The sequence below is a fragment of the Alligator mississippiensis genome, chromosome 2, assembly GCF_030867095.1.
Source record: "Alligator mississippiensis isolate rAllMis1 chromosome 2, rAllMis1, whole genome shotgun sequence".
NCBI lineage: Eukaryota > Metazoa > Chordata > Crocodylia > Alligatoridae > Alligator > Alligator mississippiensis.
In genome coordinates this window covers 282,218,489-282,235,435 of record NC_081825.1, presented here as the reverse complement: position 1 = coordinate 282,235,435, position 16,947 = coordinate 282,218,489, and the positions used below count along the sequence as shown (strand labels likewise).

The window sequence follows — 16,947 nt, the reverse complement described above, 5'->3', positions numbered from 1 at the left end:
GGATTCAGATGGTAATGACATTTTACAACTACCAACTAGGCAGATTTAAACTAAGGGTTTGTAGGTGAAAACCTCTCTTGTCCCGTTACCAATTAACTCCACCTCAAAACCCCCAGAAAATTGGATTAAGTTCAGAACATTTGTAGGTTCAATAGGTGCTTACATTAAAATCAGAGACAATTTCTGTATTTTTTTCTCTAGAGAAATTAAAATATGCTGCTCTAATTTTAGTTACGGGAATAAGCATTATATATATGTGCACATATGTATACGTGTGCATGTTGATGTATACATAATGTTAAGGAAACAATAAGCATAAGAAAAACACAGCTGTACTTCCCGTAGCTTCTCTCTTCTACTTAAAAAAAAAGGAAGATGCAAGCAGCACACAAAGACTTAGACGCTCATACTTGTTTTGAGCATTTCCAAATGTCCCAAAAGGATCACCAGCCATTCCTCCATCCCCAGTAAATATGTAAAGATAGCCATCGTCTCCAAAGAGTAGCTCTCCTCCATTGTGATTAGAAGCTGGCTCTTCTACCTCCAGAATTATCCTGATCAAAAACAGGAATGAAGTATTATCAGTTGGACAATTTATAAGCAAAAGGCATATTAATCTAACGCAATCCTTTACATACAAAATGGTATGAATATCAGTTCAAATGTCTCCACTCCCACATTACAGAATGTTGGTCACCACAACTCTAGAGAAACTAGTGGAGACTTTTTTTTCTTATGTATTACAGGCACAGAGCTAGATTTTGATCTGAACATACTTTTTAAAATGATTCATTTTTTGACCTGTACAATAAAGAACACTTGTCATCTGGAATTCTAGAAATTACAATGGTTGAGCATACTTAGATTATCCCACAAAAATTTTAATAATATGGAACCATATTATAGAACAGTACTATAGAACCTATGTAACCATGTGATTTTGTCTTGTATTATTTTTGTCCTAATCTTCTTTCTTCCTCCTGTTTTTCTCACAAGTTTTTGCACCTTGTTTTAAATCAGATGTACTGATCCAGGCTTACTTGTGCATTTGTATGGTACATGGCACAATGGGGCTACAATTCTTACTTTCAAAGAAATAACTCGTTAAAAATATTAAAGCGAAGGCTGAGAGGGGATCTAGTGGCAGTCTACAAACTAGTCAAGGGGGACCAGCAAGCATTGGGAGAGTCCCTGTTTCCCCAAGCACTCCCGGGAGTTACAAGAAACAACAGACACAAGTTAGCGGAGGGTAGTTTCAGGCTAGATATTAGGAGGTGCTATTTCACTGTCAGGGCGGCTAGGACCTGGAACCAACTTCCAAAAGAAGTGGTGCTGGCTCCTACCCTGGGGGTCTTTAAAAAAAGGCTGGACGAACATCTGGCCGGGGTCTTTTCTGCCACGGCAGGGGGTCGGACTAGATGATCTCCTCAGGTCCCTTCCGACCCTACCAACTATGAAACTATGAAACTATTAAATAATAATTATATTCGATGGTAGAGATTCAACTTATTAAGTAGAATTATTTAAGCAATAATTTACCTGCTCCTGGAATGTGTTAATTACTGAATAAAAAATTATAGGGACTTTTTAAAGGGAACATACACAATCAGTATATTCATAGTCCTCCAAAACGTATTATAGTGATTATTGTTCATAACATCTAACAGTTGAAAGCAATTTGAAAGAAAAAAAAGTATCTTTTGCTTTCCGTCTGTTTACTCAAAGCATTTGGCATCCACTTCTGGGTAGTAAAAAAAGTAAAAAAAATAGAAAGATGCAATTGCAAAGCCATAAAACTTGGCAGTGTAATTCACAGGTGTAAATATCTGCATGTTTTTACCTTAGCTTTTAAGGCCGATTAGATTTTCAGGTTTAGAGCATCTCCTTATATTTGTAAACTTATTTCATTAAAGAACAACATTTAGAGAGCCCTCCCACTTCTGAAAGTTCCTAAAGAACATGGTAAACAGCCAAATTAACTATCTAGGGATCGCATTACCCACTACTGAACTTCATCTTTGGCACAGAGCAGTGCTTCAGCAGTACATCAACTATAGAAATGAAGAAAGATGATGTTCTCAATAGAAAACTGAATTCCATTCACTTCTCCCAGAGCAAAAAAAAAATTAAAGTAGGTCAAGACAAAATGACTTCAGTAGTAGTTATGAAACAAAAACAGACTGTATAGTATTCTCATGCTTAATGCTAAAGACGACTCAGGTAGTTCTGCACAAGGTCACTGGGCTGTGATTCACCTACTTCAGTGAATGGGAGTCATACCCAAGAAAGAATAACAAGACCACAGTTTCATTCTTTAGGTTGTAACAGAAGGATGGGATGTTACAAACTTAGAGCCAGATGGGTCTTTAACATGACAGCTCATAAGAGTACATGCTCACAGGCTTGAGTCCTTTATCCATTTTCCAATGTCTACTGTACAAATTTAAATTTATTTTAAAGATTCACTGCTTCTGTGTTGCTTACAGTAAACTGATCTGACTTTTATTTAAGCTGTTCCTCTTACCCTGACCATTGCCTTTCGATAGACTGTGAACTCTTTGGAGCAAAACTCATCCATCCGTGAGTGTCTGAAAGTACCTGGCACATTAAGGATGTTACCATAAAAATCTTAAAATAAATGCAACTCATTGCTGTCATAAAAATCACAACTGTGTGGTTATAAGATTTACAAACCAGTTCTGCTGTCTCTCATGCAGAATTCCAAGTATGTGTCCATTTTAAGTGTGTATTAACAGCAGGATCAGATTAGTCAAACTCAGAACCATAAACACTGTTAAATACCAGAAAAAGCTCTGTTTCCAAATGCTTCACTTAAAGGTTTGGTCTGTCTCTTAATTCACTGTATAATCTAATGATACACCAATATTTATGAAGCCAAACCTTTTACATTATACTTAATGGTGCCTCATTATAAAACTAGGAGGAAGGGCCAATTCATTGTAATATGAATGTTTTTGTATTATTTACTAACCACAAGTACAAAAGCACTTATGGTTATTAAGTGCAAAATACATTCTTTTTAATGCATTCTGTTAGGACTCCACAGTTTCATAACCCCAGGCATATTTGTTTAGCTCATATAATAACCAATGAAATCTGACAATGTCTCATACAAATGTATAGCAGGATGTTGTACAGAAATAAATTATTCTTATCCACGTAGCTCAGGTACTTGTTTTGTTTTCCCCATTACTGTAGTACCTGAGTACCTCACACTCTTTAATGTATTTATCCCCACAACATTCCTGGAATTTTCCAGCTGGGACACTGGACCACAGAGAGCCTGAGTGACTTGCTAGAGATAGTTTGAGACACAGCAGGGAGAAAAACATAGGTTTCCCAAGACTTAAGCCCTAATCATCCTTCTCACTTCTGTGCTTACCACAGTCACATATAAAAGCAGATAATACATGTACATAATTATAAGCATAAAGGAAAGCACCGAAAAGCAGAAAGAAGGGAGAAAATTGAAATTAGGGCCGTGTATAAACGAAACGACGTGCGTGTGTGCATGATATTTTAAAGCGGGCTAAATGCCTTTGCACTGCTTTAATGATGTCGATGTTTGCATGCCTTGGCGGCGGGCTCCATTAAGCTCTGCAGGCAGCCTGCACAGGCAGCCTGGCAGCAGCCCAGGAAAGCAGGCTCTGTCCAAGAAAAGCGATGAACCTGACCTCACCACCCCCACAGAGCCTGCCTGCCTCCGCTGCGTGGGGGCCCGGTACTTCACTCTGCGGCTGCAGTGCCCCTTGGAACAACCCAAACCAGGTGCCGCCTGGGGTGGCTGCTGCTGCGGCGGAGGGAAGCACCAGCCCCCCCTGCAGCCTAGGGACCACTCCACCCACCAGCAGCTCACCCTCCCCTCCCCGCTGGAGAAGCAGTTAAGTCAGTGGGGTGTGTGCACAACATGGGGGTTTAATCAGCCCTAAATGGAAGTGGTGTTTTTTAAAACCCACCGCTTCAATTTAGGGCCCCTGTTTCATCTACACATGCCCTTGGACAACATCTGGAGAGATGGTTAGCCAAAACAGGTAAATCCCAAATGGGCAATCTATATAAGGGTAGTACCAGAGGAGAAAGTTCTTTTATATCAATATGTATGTAATTGTGGGTAGAGAAAGTGAAATATTTTTTTTTTAGATAAGCATAAGCATAAGAGAAATTATCAGACCTGGTGGGCAAAACAGCTATATGTTAAAATAATAGAAGTTATTTCCTAGTTGTTTTAAGCATACTGAGCTGTAGATTATTACTCCTAAGAATATGATTAGAATATGGAATATTATCCCAAGAGCATGGGATAATTCAAAGAAACACAGCTTATTTATTTTAATCAGTATGCTTTAAAAAATGACATACATACATTTTGAAAGCACGTTCATTAAAATAAATAAGTGGATAACATCAAAAGGAATGTCATAATTCAGTTAAGTACACTGGGCCCAAATTCATCTTTTCTGTAATAGCTTTGACTTCATTCATGCTGACTTGAATGGCATTTCAATACAAATACATTCAAACCACACAGTGGAGAATTATATTTGAATGTGTGATAAAAATTTTCCTCAAAAAAACCAAAACAATAACGAAAAACTAGGAAACATACACTGCAAGGAAATTAAATATCAAATCTTTAAGGCAAACTTAGTGAAAAACTGTGACATAAAATCAGGAAATTCAAATATATTATTCTAGAGTGAGTCCAATTCATGTAACATCCATGTCTTCTATATTGCTCATATATGTACCAACTTATAGAAGAGCTACAGTTACTCTGGGAAACAGAATTTTGAATTTTCTGATTTTTGTACATTAAAAATTTTAATCTTCATGAAGTTAAACGTTATAATAAAAAGAAGTTGGACTAATTTAAGCCAAATAAATATAATCTACTATAGTTAGTAGTAAAAAAAATGCATGTGCTGTCTTCCAAAATCTTAAATGAATTTGAAAGATAAATGTGCATACAGTACCTTTCAGAACCATGGTCCAAAGTATTCATGTCATCAGAAGAAATTCTGAACTCGCTGATCCGGATTCTCTCTTCCTCTTCAACTTCTATTGAATAGTAGACATACACTTTACCGTTAAATTTGAATTTGGGATGGAAGACAATACCTAGAAAACCTCTCTCATCTCCTTCCCAAGGCGATGTAAGTACAGCTTCACTGATGTTTAGAAATGGCTTTTCAAGCCTTGACCGATCAGGAAGGTAGGTCCAAACTAAGCCAACTTGTTCAGCAATGAAGAATCTGTGAGTGCCATCATTAGCGTGCACCATAGCAACAGGATTCCGCAGACCATTAGCCACCTCCATTAAGCACAACTGGAGACAGCCCTCTGAGTCAGCTGTCACTAACCCAAGGTTATGATTGAGATTTGCATTTGTTAACAGGCGGGGGAAACAGTAGTCTACATCGTCGAGGGACAAATAGTGGCAAAATTTTGCCGTGTTGTTTTCCAGTGCTGCTAGCTGTTTATCTGTAGAGAGGTAACGAAACATGGACCTGCATTTTTGCCACACCTCCACACAATAGTCTTGACAGAGTCCTGCTATTGTCCTCATAGGAGTGGAAGGATCCTCAGCATCATATAAGTGAGCAGCATAGGGGGAGCATTCCTATAGGGAGAGAGAATGAACATAAAAAACATAGTCACTTTTTCAAACTCAATTAGAAGTAGCTGAAAGCAAATTGCCAAAAATTCACCTTCACTCAACACCATGCATTTAAAACACTCTCTCTAAACAGGTATATTTACATAGGAAAAAATCTCTGAAGCCAGTTCATCACAATAATAATCAAGGTAATAAGCTCACATACTGCTGGCAAGTGCATAGTTTCAAATCCAGATCCAGTATACAACATGTACAGATCAAACTGACCCCACCACAGACCAAGTCAGATCCTGCAGTGGGCCAGTCCTGTCCTGCATGCTTGACCCACATGGAATGCCACAGGCTGGATGACATGGCCCCACAGGCTGGAACAAAAGTCTAATACAAGATATACTAACATAGATCTAACACAGGGAAAGTGAAGCTGTCTATAGCAGTGGCTCTCAACCTTTTTTGCACCAGGACCCACTTGTAAACATTGACAGCCAGACCCATCCTAGTGCCTCCCACTCCCAACCTGCTGCCCCCTGCTCCCAGGCCCCAGTGTGTGGGGTAGGGGTGTGTGTGTGCGTATGGCAGGGGTGGGTGTGTATGAGGCATGGGAGGCCCCAAGCAGCTCTTTGCAGGCTGGAATTCTGCCAGCCTGCAAGGGAAAAGCCACAGTTTTCCACTTTTTTCTCCTTTAGAGAATCCATTTTTAAAGTTTGTTGATCTATTTTTAAAGTTTGTCCACGACCCTTTCCTAAATTCTTGAGACCCAATTTTGGGTCATGACCCATGGGTTGAGAAATGCTGGTCTATAGGGAGTTCTATGACAGCTCATAGAAAAAAATGTTGATTTGGCACTCCATTGTTTTAATTTTACAATTGGACAGACGCAATCATGGAGTCCCAGCAGCAACTGTAGAACTGGAGTAACACTGTGAAATGTCAGGCAACAAATCTCCAGACTGACAGGAGATGGTAAAGATCAACCAAGGCAAAGCCTTCTATGATTTTCACTGTGTTTAAATTGGTGATAGCAGCATGATCCCCTGTAATGACACATGGTGCAAAAGGGCCCTGGATTTGTAAACACAAACTGCTTTTGCATACCTAACTGCCTGACCTAATGAATGCAAAAAACATTGAGACTATTAGGGCACATCCAGATGAGCAAGCATGTGCACTTTGTGGCACTTCAAAGGCTTCTGAGGCAACGCAAAATGCATGTGGCGCACATGAAAGAGTTCTCCACACTGCATATTTGCAGCTGGGGGCAAAATTAGATAACAGGAACCCCCAGTATCTAAAAAAACTGCAGCAAAACAATAACAGGGCGATGAACATGGCTGCAGTGTGTGCCACCCGAAACTGGAGCCTGGACAGCCAGAGCCACACTCCAGCTGCCGGCTGGCCTCTGCATGCCCAGAGCGCCACCACTGTAGCCTGGCAGGCCCCCAGGACACCAGGTAAGGCTGGTGAGGCCCATCCAGGGCAATCTGCCATGAGCCAAAGTGCACATGCAGGGTCATGCCTGGGGACAACTAGCAGTGGCACAACTATGTGCTGCTGCTATTGGCCCCTGGAAAAATGAATGTTCCCATTCATGGGGACATGCCCTTCAAGTGTAAGTTTCTAGGAGCAGAGACGGTTCACTCTGAGATTTGAGAGAGCCTAGCATAAAAAGCCCTGAATCCCAACAGTGCTTATACGTAAGTTCTGCAACATGAACAACAGCTTATGAACAGAGCCAGTCTTAGGGGTGGGCAACATGGGTGACTACCCAGGACACCATGGTCAGGGGTGCGCCAAACACACACACATACACATGTGAGCAGCCCACACTCACAGCAGTACTCTTCCCCTGCCCTGCCCCAGCTGATTCCCAGGCAGGAAGAGCAGTGCCCAGCCCAGCCCTCCAAATGCCTCCAGCCACTGCTCAGAAGATGCAGGGTGGCACCTGCTCCAGTCTGCTCACCTTGCTCCCACACAGCAGCAGTAGTGCCTGCCTACCTGCCTGCCAGCCCAGGGCACCTTGCCACTTTGCCTCCCCATTAGACTGTGCTCCATGCCCCTGCCCACCTGCCTCTGCCTACAGAAGCGCTGCTGCTTTACAGGAGCTAGGAAGGAGGCACCAAAATGCAAGTTTGCCTAGGCGTTTTATCTTGTCAATTAATCATGCAAGAACTTCAGGTTGGCAATTAATCTCAAGAAGACTGTGATCACATACCAAAGGGTGGAAGAAGCAATACCTGGCTTCACTCTGCAGGATAAATCTCTTGGTGTCATTGACAGTTTTTCCTACTTGGTTTGTACAGTCAGCAGGAATCTTGATCTGACAGGAAATAGGGTGGGGATTGCAGCTGGCCAGGAGTGTGTGTCTGGTGGGGGGAGGGAGGGAGGGAGGAAGGGAAGGGGATTGCAGCAGGCCGGGCACTCCAGCTGGGAGCAGGGAGCACTCCTTCCGCTCCCAGCCGGCTGCAACCCCCCCCCGCCATGTGACACTCCACCTGCCCAACCAGTCTGAGTTCACCAGAAGCACCTGCAGTCATACCTGCTTTATGGTTCAGAAACATGGCCTACATATGCCAGGTACATCAAGAGACTGAACAGTTTCCACATGAGATGTCTGAGTAAGATCCTGAAAATAAAACGTAAAGACAGAATAGCAAACACAGAAGTATTGGAGCATACACAACTGAAACGCTTAGAAACCACTATCGAGAAGAGAAGGTTGTGATGGATCAGCCATGTAAGAAGAAAGGGAGAAAACTGTATCCCCAAGAATATTTTGTATTCAATATTCACTATTTTGTATTTCAAAGCGGTGTCACCCTCTATGGCAGCACCACAATGTGTGGAAAAATGATGTGAAGTCATTCAACATCAATGTAGAAAGCTTGGAGGAGGACGCGGAATCCTGTCTGGTCTGGAGGGAACATATGGCACTGGATGCAGCTCAATATGAAGCGGCTTTGATTCAGAGGATGGAAGCAAAGCAAGAAAAAAGGCAGTATGCTGTAAATTTGGACTCCAACTCAGACAACATATGGATATGTGAAACTTGTAACAAGTTGTATCACTCTCGATTTGGGCTTATCAGCTACAAACAAATTCATCAGGCATCTGACTAGACCTCTTACATGCACACCATGATCCAGAGGATCAATAATTGACTATATAATATACTGGACATACACAAGTTTAATCACCAGCTAAGTACTATTCTAACCCCTGCTCTGGAAGTATTTTCTGGTGGTTGGATGGTTAAGGCATCTTGCTACACCTCTAAGTGCATGAGTGAACTTCATTCTGGACTCAAGCCAAAGGTTTCCCTGAGACACCCCTGCTGTTAGTATCCAGTCATTGAGGATGGGAAGTCATTGCCTTGTGTGCTCTTGCCTACAGAAACAGGCATGTTATAACCAGGGTAGTCCTATAGGCTGGTACAGTTGGGCAGATCTTTGAACTCTTTTGATGTACATGCTCAAAGTTGACTGTCCATCTGGCTCCATTTCCACAGCCCATGAATGCTAGCTCTTGGTCCTGAATGTCTTTGCTTGGGTTCCAGCCCTTGATCTTATTTTAATTGTTATATTCAGGTAGTCTTAACAATAACTTTCCATTGGCTTCAGAGCAAAGCGTGGCCAAAAGTTCTAAATTCTTTTTCCTCCATTATATATTATATTAGAACATTTTCCTCCAAATCCCTGGGGAGTCAATGGACAGGTGCCCAACAACTTGTAATGGGCACTTAATCAGGCCCATACCGTGAACAAAATTGAAAAATGCACTGTCTAATTAAAACAGTTGGCTACATTTATTAGAATTTCTTCACCTGGTTAGACAGCTAACAACTGCAGAGTTAAGAACATATTTATTAACATCAATTGAAAACGACAGACTCTAGATGGGCATTCACATCCAGCAAACTTAAATACTTATAAATAAGTAACCTGAGGAAGGGTACTTCATGCCTCAAAGCTGATCCAATACCTCTCTAAATTAGACAGGTGGTCCAATAAAAAAATATAACCAAAAGGCTTGTTTCTCTTTGTTTATAAAACCAGCTTGCAATTCTAAATACAATTTCTTAAAACAGTGTTTTCTTTTCTCCCTAATCTTTGATATTTCCTATGATTTCAACCCAAGACACAGATTAATGTTACCCTTAAACACAACAAACCTTGGTTTTTAGGACATTGTAATTTGGTGGGAATCAAAACTTATACCCTCCCTCTCCTTACCAACATTTTCAGAAGACTGTGCACATACATAGTAATATTTTCATCACCGATAGCTCATCATATCCTCAGTCCCTTTCCATCTGTTCTGTAGCACTAAAGCTTCCTTATCTGGCCCCTTGGAAGTTTCATCAATGACAGAAAATCTTTGAGAGGTGTGAAGTATTTAAACCTGTGCTAACCTAGCTTCCACCTAAGCTATAGTGGGATACAGAAACAAGACAGAGCAGTCTAATTAAATTACTATCTAATGTCCTGGGAGCAGGGACCACAATTTAGGATTCCCCCTTTCTAGTTGAGTGTCCTAACCATAGCTATGCTCCTTCTTGTCCAGTTTTCTGGTCCCATGATTTTTATGTTCCAGCTTCAAGGGAAAGGGTCTCCATACAACCAACTCTGCAGTCTGGTACCTAGAGAACTCACCTCAGAAATGATGGATATGCTTTAACCCTCTGAAGCTAAGGCAAGCATTGAAGCCAGGCATTGCATAAATAGTGCTAGAGGTAGGAGCCTTCCTTCCTATTTTTTCTTGATAATCTTCAACCCCCCTGCTGGTCACCAATCCCCCTTCACCTCTGCCCCACAACTCCAACCCAATTTAGCTCTTTATTCAGTATAAAGTACACAGCACTTAGGCCTGGGAAGCTATCAGGCGGCACCAAGCCACTTGAAAACCAAGCTTCGGGTCAGGCAGTACCCTGCTCAGACTTCAGGAGAGTCCTCTGGTCACAGAGGTATGTCATTTGGGGTGACCTGAGATGGATTTTACCCCACAACCTCAGTCCAACTCAACTCCTTATTCAGTGCAATGTATGTAGCACACAGGACTGGGGAACTGTTAAGTGGCACCATGCCACTCAAAAACCAAGCTTCAGGTTGGGCAGCACCCTGCCCAGGTTTCCTCAAGAGAGTCCCCTGGTTGCAGATTTTGCCCCATTTCATACATGTACTGAACTTTTTAAAATTTCTATGGATGATGACTGGAATATTTTATAGATGATGCGATCGTGTATTTTTAATTAGCAAATACACGTGTTTGATGAAATAAAAAACTCTTTGTCTTATCTCATTCATTGCTAATACATTTATAATTGCTGAGAGAGAAATTTTGAAAGAAGGAACTGTGAATTGTAAATAAGGAACTGGGAACCAACTGCAAATAAGGAACTGGGAACCAACATGGGGGGACTACTGCCACTGCTGGCCCGCTGAGTAACCCTTGCAAAGCCAGCAGGTCAAGGCACTTAAGGGAGCCCACCCTAGCCCCAGCCCTGGAATGAGCTGTGGGCAAGGCAAGGGCTCCTAAAGGGACACTTGCCTGCCTGTACACAAATGCCAGGAGCTTGGGGAATAAACAGGAGGAAATTGCCATCCTGCTTAACACAAATAATTACGATGTCATAGGGATAACGGAGACCTGGTGGGACTCCACCCATGACTGGACCACAGGTATAGATGGCTATAACCTGTACAGGAGAGATCGAGTGGACAAAAGGGGTAGGGGTGTAGCTCTCTATGTCAAGGAAAGCTTCGCATCCCTGCAAGCCAACACTGGCGCCCAGGGTGGATGACTGGAAACCCTCTGGGTGAAAATCTGTGGGGAACACGGCATAGGGGACACAATGGTGAGAGTCTATTACAGACCTCCCACCCAAGACCAAGAGCTTGACCAGGAGTTCGCCAGAAAACTGGCTGAGGCCGCACGCTCCCGGTGCATGGTTTTCATGGGAGACTTCAACTACCCGGACATCTCATGGGAAGAGCACTCGGCCAAATCCAAATGGTTGCAAAGCTTTCTCTCATGCATGGATGAGCTCTGACACAAGAAGTCAATGGGCCAATGAGAGGTAAAGCGCTGCTCGACCTGGTACTGGCTACAGGGGACGACCTAATCAGTGACCTAAAGATCGAAGGGAAGCTGGGTGACAGTGACCACGAGCTGATCACCTTCACCATCCACTGTAAAGCTGGCAAATCAGTCAGCAATACAGAAATCCTCGACTTCAGGAAAGCTGACTTTGACAAGCTCAGGAGGCTTGTCAGTGAGGCCCTATGGAACCACGACCCAAAGGGGAGGGGAGTTCAGGACAAGTGGTTGCTCCTCAAGGGAGCGATCCTGGATGCACAAGCAAAGTCTATCCTGTCTCAAAGGAAATGCAGCAAAAGGGCACAGCAGCCCCCTTGGCTTTCCAGGGAACTAGAGGACCTTCTGCGTCTAAAAAGAAACACCTACAAAGGATGGAGGATTGGATCGACCTCAAAGGAGGAATACTCTGCATTGGTCCAGACCTGCAGGGAGCAAACCAGAAAAGGCTGCGACTGAACTCCAACTAGCTACAGGTATCAAGGACAATAAGAAGTCCTTTTTCAGATATGTGGGGACCTGCTAAACCAGATGGGACAACCAACAACCAGTGCCCAGGAAAAAGCCAACTTCATAAATGGGTACTTTGCTTCAGTTTTTCACCAGTCCCAAGGGGTGCCCGTGCCCATTACAGGACAGGAATGCCTGGGTGAGGGTGATTCTTTACCCTCCATCAATGCTGACCTTGTGAAGGAACACCTTGAGAGGCTGGACACCTTCAAGTCAGCCAGCCCTGACAGTTTACACCTGAGGGTACTCAAGGAGCTGGCAAACACCATAGCTCAGCCCCTGGCACGGATCTTTGAAAATTCCTGGTGCTCTGGTGTAGTGCCTGAAGACTGGAAGAAGGCCAATGCGGTGCCTATCTTCAAGAAAGGGAGGAAAGTGGATCTGGCAAACTACAGGTCTATCAGCCTGACCTCTATCCCGGGCTTAGAAAAGATTATGAAAGAGACCATTCTTAACAGACTGGCTGATGGCAGCATCCTGAGGGATAGCCAGCATGGGTTTGTTGTAGATAGGTCTTGCTTGACCAATCTTATTTCCTTCTACAACCAGGTGAGCTATCACCTGGACAAAGGAGAAGAGATTGATGTTGTATATCTTGACTTTAAAGAAGCCTTTGATCCAGTATCCCATGATCACTTCTTGGCAAAACTGGCCACCTGTGGCCTTGGCTTCACCATGATCTGCTGGCTGGGGAATTGGCTCCGTGACTGGACCCAGAGGGTGGTGGTTGATGAAAGTCAATTGTTGTGGTGCGCTCTGACCAGTGGGGTTCTCCAAGGCTTCATCCTTGGGCCAACACTATTCAACATCTTCATTAATGATGTGGACATTGATATCAGAAGTGGACTGGCCAAGTTTGCAGACAAAACCAAACTTTGGGGTAAAAAGTCCATACCTGAGGACAGGAGAGCGATCCAGGCTAACCTTGACAGGCTCAGGAAATGGGCGGACAAGAACCTGATGGTGTTTAACACCGAAAAATGCAAGATTCTCTACCTTAGGAAGAAAAACCCGCAGCATGCTTATAGGTTCAGCAGTGCTATGCTGGCAATACTACGGACAAAAAGGACTTGGGGGTCATGATTGACCACAAGATGAACGTGAGCCTTCAGTGTGATGCTGCGGCTAGTAAAGCGAGCAAAATGCTGGCTTGCATCCATAGATGCTTCTCAAGCAAATCCCAGGACATCATTCTCCCATTGTACTCAGCCTTGGTGAGGCCGCAGCTCGAGTACTGCATCCATTTTTGGGCTCCTTAATTCAAAAAGGATGTGGAGAAGCTTGAGAGAGTGCAGAGAAGAGCCACATGCATGACCAGAGGTCAGGAAAACAGACCTTATGATGAGAGGCTGACAGCTATGGGACTCTTCAGCCTGGAAAAACGCAGGCTCGGGAGTGATCTGGTGGCTGCCTATAAGTTCATCGGGGTGCTCACCAGGATCTGCGGGAACATCTGTTCACCAGAGCGCTCCAGGGGATGACAAGGTCAAACAATCATAAACTCCTTCATGACCGTTTCAGGCTGGACATAAGGAAGAACTTCTTTACTGTCCGAGTCCCCAGGGTTTGGAATAGACTGACGCTGGAGGTGCTTCAAGCATGTACTTTGAACACCTTCAAGAGAAACGTGGATGTTTATATGCTGGGATCCTATGACCGCTGCTGACTTCCTGCCCCTGGGGCAGAGGGCTGGACTCGATGATCTTCCAAGGTCCCTTCCAGCCCTAATGTCTATGAAATCTATGAAAGTTCATCTTCCTGCAGGCTCTGACAGTCATATCTCCCTCTGTCGCAACCACCTTGTAAAGCTCCACATTCCCTGTAGCAGGGAGCTTGGTGGTCTTGCTCCTTGAAAAGAAGGCGGCTGCAGGAGAGGCAGAGGCTAACTGAGGGAGCCACATGACCCAAAAGGCTTGCAGAATATAAACCGGGGGCAGGCATTATTTCAGGTGGAGGGCCAGCTACTGAGTTTTAGCAAGCCATCAAGGGCTGCATGACAGGCAGCCAGGGGCAGATAAATATTAATTTTCTAAATTTTTTAGGGGAACCGTGGGCCAGAAAGAATGGCCTGGTGGGCTGCATCTGACCTGCGGGCTGCATTTTGCCCACCCCTGATTTTGCCCAGGGCCTGAGCTGGGCAGGCAGTTTGACTTGGAAGTCATGGAGAGGGTAGCTCCAGAGCAGCAAGGCTGCAGCCAGGCTCCTGACTAACACCTGAGCTGGGGTAAGCAAAACCAGTGGTTTAGGAATTGAGGGGGCAGGGGTCTCAACTGGCCTAGGGGTAGGACCAGGGTCTGAGGAATAGGGCCCAAGGGATCCATAGCCCATGAGGGGTGAGAACAAGCAGGGCCAGGGAGCCTGTAGCCTGCGAGGGGCAGTATTTGTAGGAAGAGACAGAGGCCTGAGCCCAGGAGGGACAGAGAATGCAGGTCTAAGCCCAAGATAGGTGGAGATTGTTTGAGGTACCAAGGCCCAAGCCCAGGAGTTAAAGGCACTGGGGCTGGAGGCCCCAACAGTGGCACAGATTGCTCTGGGTTTAGAGACCCGCTGGACTGGAGTTGACCCTGGGGTGGAAGGCCCATGGGAGAGAGAGTGATTCGACTGGGGCTTAAGGCCCAATGCTGAGAAAGTGATTACTAATATCTGAGAGGTTTGGGCATAACTAGATGAGAAGACCATGTAATTAGCCCTTAACGTTGAGAAGCAGTGATACCTGTCTGTGTTCACGAGTATGAGATCTCAGGTGGGGAGCCTGGGGGTAGGCTCCCTTTCATTCTAAACACATAATTACATCAAGGTGCGTCAGGTGAGGTAAAGTGGGGATTGCCCAAAGAAAGTAAAGAGGACAGGGAGTGAGGGCAGGGCTTTAGAGAGTCATGGCCACCCTTGGTGTGGGACCCTGTTACAGTCCCACTAGGCCTAAATGAAAGCCTAGGATCTGCTGCTTTGTCTTCACCCCCTTCCTTTACAGGCACCCACCACAGAGAAAATAATTCAGCACTTAGCACAACTGCTGCGGCATGGGCCAGACCTGAGTGTGCCAGTGCATTGCTGCTGTGCGCTGTAGCTACGCTGATCCACACTGCAGTTCTTTGATCAATGCTTTTAAAGCAACGGGTCCAAGAAGTCAAGCAGTGACTTGGCAGTGACCGCACCACAGGACAATGGGACAGTTTAGAGCAAAGAAACTCAACCTTGGGCCTGTGAAGCCAAGACGTCTGGCCCACTGGGATCCCCACAGGCTGGAAAACTTGGCAGTGGGGAGCGGTGGAAGCTCCACGTGGCCAGATCCAGCCTTGTCCAGGCCACTGCCCACATGGCAGGATCAGAGCTGTGCCCACCCCTGACATGTCCAGTTCAGGCTGGACTGCACTTCAGGCTGGATTGCTTCCCCCGCACCCCTCCCTGATCTGCACATCTGGATCGGGGCAGAAACGTTTTATCCCCCCCCCCCCCCCACACACATCTGGATTGCTTCCCACCCTCCCATACATACGGATAGGTGACTCTGGGCCCTGCCCAACCTCCCATCTGGATCAGGGCCACTCTGCCCCCGCCCTGTGCGGACAGATGAGGGTCAGGCCATGCAACCCCTGCAGCTGGATCAAGTCCAGGGGTCCGATCCAGCCTGCAAAGGGTCCTGGCACTGTCTGCAGGGCGAAAAGGGGCTGGGCACTGCTGGGGCAGGTCTCCCCGCCGCCTGCCCCCTCCAGACAAGCGCCTGGCCCCGAGCACAACTGCGGGTGGGCCAAGCCTGCCGACCCACGCTGCCCCTCGCATCCAGGGGGCTGCGCCGCGCCGCGCCGCGCCGCAACCAGCCCCCGGGGGTGAGGGGGGGGGACCCCCACGCTCCGGCTCCGGGGAAACAGCGCAAGTGTTTGCGTTGTGCAAAGCCCCGGGCTGGGGCGCAGCGAGCCTGGCGGCCCCCGGCTGAGACTCGCGGGCCGGCCGGGGCCGGGGCCGGGGCGCTCACCTGGCAGAGCAGGTCCTGCAGGTGTCCGGCGCAGGCGGCGTAGGCGGGCTGGTCGAGGCGGGCGCTGAGGTGGTAGAAGCGCTGCAGCAGCGCGCGGTCGCGCTCCGCGTCGCAGCAGCCGAAGGCGGAGTAGGGCGCGCACAGCGCCAGCGGCCGCGCCGGCCGGAACGGCGGCCTGAAGTCCAGGCACTGCGGGTGCGGCCGCCCCGGGCCCAGCGCCGCCAGCAGCGCCAGCAGCGCCAGCGCCACACACGCCCGCCCGCCGCCCATCGCCCCGCCGCCGCCTCATGCGATGCCCAAGGGGCCCGGGCCGGGGCCGGGGCCGGGGCGGCGCCGCCCACGTCAGCGCCGCCTGCTCCCGCCTCCCGGGAAGCCCCGGTGGAGAGCGGACAAACCCAGCCCCGAGCGGGACCCTCCGGAAGGGCGGGCGGGCAGGCGGGTAGAGCCGGCTGCTCCGAGCCTGTGCTGTGCGGCTCCCCGGCTGGACCAGAGCCCCCTTGATAAACTGCGGAGTTAAAACCTTTGTCCTGAAGAGTTGTGAAGGCTGGAGAAGCTCTTTGCAGCCATAGGCATAGAGGAGCCGTCCTCTTTTTCTATCCAAAAGTGAACAACTTCTTTCTTCTTCCTGTTTCCTCTTCTTCAAGTCTCCAGTGCAGCCTTCCTATACGGGCTGGTCCCAATATTATGCACAGGCCACTGCTTTTGGTGCTGGGGGTGCGCTGCAGTGCTACAGGGC

The 16,947-nt window shown here is 46.5% G+C and overlaps 1 protein-coding gene across 1 annotated transcript in view; it reads right to left on the bottom strand.

The window, feature by feature from the left end:
* HHIPL1 (HHIP like 1) overlaps positions 1-16,590 on the bottom strand; it is a 37,716-nt gene extending 21,126 nt beyond the window's left edge. The window contains exons 1-3 of the mRNA XM_059723212.1: positions 16,212-16,590; positions 4,995-5,641; positions 411-554 (exon numbers count right to left, since the gene is read on the bottom strand). Of these exons, the coding sequence (XP_059579195.1) occupies positions 411-554; positions 4,995-5,641; positions 16,212-16,481 (1,061 nt within the window). The 5' untranslated portion in view covers positions 16,482-16,590. The remainder of the gene's footprint in view (positions 1-410; positions 555-4,994; positions 5,642-16,211) is intronic.
* Positions 16,591-16,947: the final 357 nt, after the last annotated feature.